This window comes from Volvox carteri (genome assembly GCF_000143455.1).
Source record: "Volvox carteri f. nagariensis unplaced genomic scaffold VOLCAscaffold_59, whole genome shotgun sequence".
Taxonomy (NCBI): Eukaryota; Viridiplantae; Chlorophyta; class Chlorophyceae; order Chlamydomonadales; family Volvocaceae; genus Volvox; species Volvox carteri.
The window spans coordinates 258,300-262,508 of NW_003307602.1; the positions used below are offsets into that span (position 1 = coordinate 258,300).

Here is a 4,209-nt window from a genome sequence, read left to right on the forward strand (position 1 = left end):
ATCTTCTCACTCCAACCCTGTTCATGTGGGTTGGACACAAGCTGCACAAGGAGCTCTCCGTCCTTGGTCAGGCCGTTATATCCCACCTTGACCAGACCGTTGATGAACAGCGGCCGGATGGGTCTCCCCATACAGTACTCATCCTCGGCAAGGTCCAGCCACTTCTTCAGCTCAGCTATCTGCCTGCCCTTGGGGTCCAGGAAGAACATGCTGTTCACGCCAGCACTTGTGGCAGCTGCAGCACTGACAGTGTCCATGGGCTCAAAGAAGAACAGGTCCTGGTTCTGCGAGTCTTGCCGGAGCTGCAGCTTGCAAGCTGGCAGGCCTGCAGAAGGATAGCCCATCATGCCCACAAGGCGCATACACATTAAACAACCAGCCGCTGTCACCCAGTTGCAATGCATGCAGGATCACAACGAAGGGGTGCAGAGCAGCAAAGTGACGAAGCAACTTCAAGCTGAATCAAGCCAGAAGTCACACCCCTCAGTAGCAAGAGGGTGTATGTCATGCAGAACACTGAACCGCCCCTTTATGGTAGAGAAAGAGTGTGCTGTCACACAGGGCTGCACAATCGCAGGCCCAACAGGCTGGAACGTGTAACTGCCGAGAGTGCTTCCAGGCGTGGGGGCACGTCCAAAATTGGTTGTAGCAGCTGTTGGAAATATGCCTCTGACATGTCCTCCCCTGCATGTATTTGAGATCAGAATTAGCTCGGCAAAATGCACACATAGATGGAATACAGAGGAAACATATGCTTCTTCACAACAGCACAGAGAGTGGACGGCCATGTCCGTGCCCCCCGTCGCTAGCACCCCGTGATCCAGCCAACTTGGCAGCTGGACTTGCTAGTCAGTACGGCCAGTCGCCCAGTTGAAATGCATGCAGGATCTTATTAACGCAACCAACGCGGGAACGAACGGGTACAGAGCAGCAGCAGAAAGGGACGGACGGAACAACTTCCAGCTGACTTGCAGTACAGCATAGGCGCCGGGGCCCAGGCCCGCGCTGCAGCCCATGCACCCACCGTGCCATGCCCGGGCGAGCGCCCCGCCCACCCACCCCAACCTGCCTACAGCTGGCGCGCTCTATGCGAGCTCCCCTGGGGCGGGTGTTGGGCGGGTGCTGGGGCCAGGCCCGCCACCCGCCAGCCGCCCCTTGCCGCCTCTTACAGCTCCCAGCACGCACCCAACACGAGTGGGCGCAACCAGCTCACCCCACAGCCCCAAGCAACGACCCACCCGCCCCACCGCGCGACGGCCTCGCTGCTGCCCTTCCGATATAGAGGCCAGCACCCCCAGCAACGGCCTCTGCACCCCCGGCAAAGGCCCGCTTCTTTCCTTGCTTCCGTAGCGGGGGGCAGACGAGCCTCGAATTGGCCTCACCCGTCTTAATGCCATAAGCGTTCAGCCAAACCCCAATCGTTCCCCCTGAGGATCGGTTCCCTTCCCACGAGCGCCAGGCCTAGTGGCCCTGCAATGCAGATGGGGTCTCACCGTCAGCTGCCGTGCTCCCGGGGCCCGGCCCTGCCGCCGCGCCTGCATGACGAGAACGTCACATGTATGCAGGTCAGGATTATTGCACATCAAGCTGTATCCTGAAGAGACAGAGGCGGTGGTTGCGCAATCGGGGATTCAATCGCAACATGCCGGAATGCTTCACATGGGGCTGGTGCGCTCCGAACTCAGAACTACAAATGTGCGGTTGCTCACCCTACAGCCTCTTGAAATGATCACCAGCAGCAGCGCTGTTCACGATAGCTCAAACACTTCCGTACTACACCGCCGCGGGACCCCAGAGCCGGAGTCTTAGCTCAGGTCAAGCCTGGGCTAGCACAACCAACTCACCGGCTCCAGCCGCGCTCCCCGCACCGAGGCCAGCCGCCGAGGCTGCAGGACATGGGAGCGGTCGGGGGACCCATGTAGATTACGAGTTGTTTCAAGCTTCAGGCACGAGAACCCTCCCACTCAGCCAGCGACGCAGAGCCTCCCGACACACCAATCAAGCCTTCTCAGCTCCCAGTGCATGACCTACTTTTACGGATAAGCACATCCACGAGCTTCAGCTGTTTGGCCGCTGTGCTACCGCGAATTAGCACACGTTCCAGATTCGTGGCCTTGCTCAATGCTTCTGCAGCGGCCAGCTGCCACACCTCGTCCTTATTAAATGCTTCTGAAAGATGGACAATCAGCTGGGCCTCCTGGGCCTCCTGGTCCATGGCTTGCGCTTGTGGCGCGCTAGCGACAGGGAACGAGCCGAAACGGAAACCTGCGTAAACGGAAACCTGCGTAAATAGGTTTCGTCACGCTTTCCGCAGCGAAGCCCAGATTGGCGGAAATGCGGAAAGAGAATCCGCATTTCCGCATTTGCTGTACGGCGGAAATTCAAAAGCAGATTCTAGGCATGCGTTTGCCATTTACAGACTGCGTTTTACACTAAGGAGTTGTTAGATTAAGTCAAATGTCAACAACCACTGGCTCCGACCTGGGGGGTGCCGAAGTCATAGAGATTGACTGTGTTTCTGCTCAGAAGAAGGGTGGAAGGCCCGTTGACGACGTTTGGAAACATTTTGATAGAGGTCCTTACGACAAGAGTAAGAATTGTTATGCCACCTGCAAGCGCTGCCGTCGCCACTGGAAACGGGCGCGCCTTCCTGAAATCCGGTTACACCTTGCCAAGGAGTGCACTGCCATTGCGCCTGAATTTATTTTGAATTCATATTGTTTGGGCGGGTTTGGATTCATGTACATTCAGCATACACTTAAGACTTGCAGACATGCCGGACGGGTATGTGGAGTAGGCATGCAGACATGTCGCTGCTCCGCAACGGACAGGGAGACGATTATTATTCAGTGTTTCAGGGCTCCCCGGGCTCTTACCCCATGTAACATACGAGTGGCAATTTCTGAGCATCCCAGAGCAATCCGTCAGCCAACAACACTATGGGGGTGATATACGATAGGGCTGCTCAGGCCTGGGGTCTCAGGGTTCAAAGAGAGGCGGGCTGCTTGAAGGGGGCAGGGTGAACACCGTCAAGGGTGTGGGCACACAATAGTTGATCGCTGGGCCCCCGCCACCCCCAGTAATACGTTTAGATGGCTCTACCTTACCCCATGTAACATACGAGTGGCAAAATCTGAGCATCCCAGAGCAATCCGTCAGCCAACAACACTATGGGGGTGGTATACGATAGGGCTGCTCAGGCCTGGGGTCTCAGGGTTCAAAGAGAGGCGGGCTGCTTGAAGGGGGCAGAGTGAACACCGTCAAGGGTGTGGGCACACAATAGTTGATCGCTGGGCCCCCGCCACTCCAGTAATACGTTTAGATGGCTCTACCTTCGAGCACGATTGGAATCCACCAGATTCTAGATCCCACCGGACAGAACCGCACTGCCACAAGATGGTTTCAGACTGTCCAAGTTATCGCCACACTGAGAAGAGCCAGAAAACATCGTTACATATTCATTTTATAGTTTTCGCAGGTTTCCGCAGTTTCCGCAGCCTTTCCGCAAAGCGCCTCCCGATTACGAAAAGTTTACGCAGACCTGGTCAAGTTTCGGCTCGTTCCCTGGCTAGCGACACGGTAAAGTACCGTACTGATACGAAAGGTTCGCTCCACACCTTTCGTTTTGGGCCACGAAGTGTGTCACAGTGGAAAAAGCTCTATGGAGAAAATTATTTACTTGTCGCGAAAATGTGTGGCACGAATGTGTTGTACGCCGTGTACATGGTGTAGAACAGCCAGAACTGAGTTCTTACACGCCAGAACTGAATTTTTCATATAGTTATAGCTTCCTTTTATTGTAACTGTTGTTTGCTGGACATCCTGGCACGCTACGTGACAATGCGTTGACCATGAAGCCCAGACGACCCAAGCAAACCAAGCAAACCAAGCTCACAGCCATGAAGCTCGCTCCTTCGCTCCTTCTGTGGTTAATGTATAATCTGCCTGAAGTTGATACGGTTGAGGGATGCTGGGCGGATATTGCTGGCCTGAGTATCACTGGCGGAGCCCTGTGAGGTTCACACTCGCACATGTAGGAGCCCAAGTGCTGTGGCGCAAACCCCTGGCTTGGTGTTTATTATGGCCAAGGAAGGAGCAGCATGTAGGCCCGACCTAGTGCTTATGTGCTGAGCCAAGGCTGGATGTGGACGTGTTGGGCGATTGGCAGAATCCTGGAGTAGTCGGAGTGTGCGTAAGAGGGGGATGACG

General features: G+C 55.6%; 2 protein-coding genes across 2 annotated transcripts in view; both read right to left on the bottom strand.

Moving 5' to 3' along the window:
• Positions 1 to 2,215, bottom strand: part of VOLCADRAFT_107155 (uncharacterized protein) — a gene marked incomplete at its 5' end in the record, with an annotated part of 3,133 nt that extends 918 nt beyond the window's left edge. Inside the window, 4 exons of the mRNA XM_002956259.1 lie at positions 11 to 325; positions 1,494 to 1,535; positions 1,845 to 1,886; positions 2,032 to 2,215. Of these exons, the coding sequence (XP_002956305.1) occupies positions 11 to 325; positions 1,494 to 1,535; positions 1,845 to 1,886; positions 2,032 to 2,215 (583 nt within the window). The remainder of the gene's footprint in view (positions 1 to 10; positions 326 to 1,493; positions 1,536 to 1,844; positions 1,887 to 2,031) is intronic.
• Positions 2,216 to 4,120: 1,905 nt separating this feature from the next.
• Positions 4,121 to 4,209, bottom strand: part of VOLCADRAFT_107156 (uncharacterized protein) — a gene marked incomplete at its 3' end in the record, with an annotated part of 4,589 nt that continues 4,500 nt past the window's right edge. Inside the window, exon 8 of the mRNA XM_002956260.1 lies at positions 4,121 to 4,172. Coding sequence (XP_002956306.1) covers positions 4,121 to 4,172 — 52 coding nt within the window. The remainder of the gene's footprint in view (positions 4,173 to 4,209) is intronic.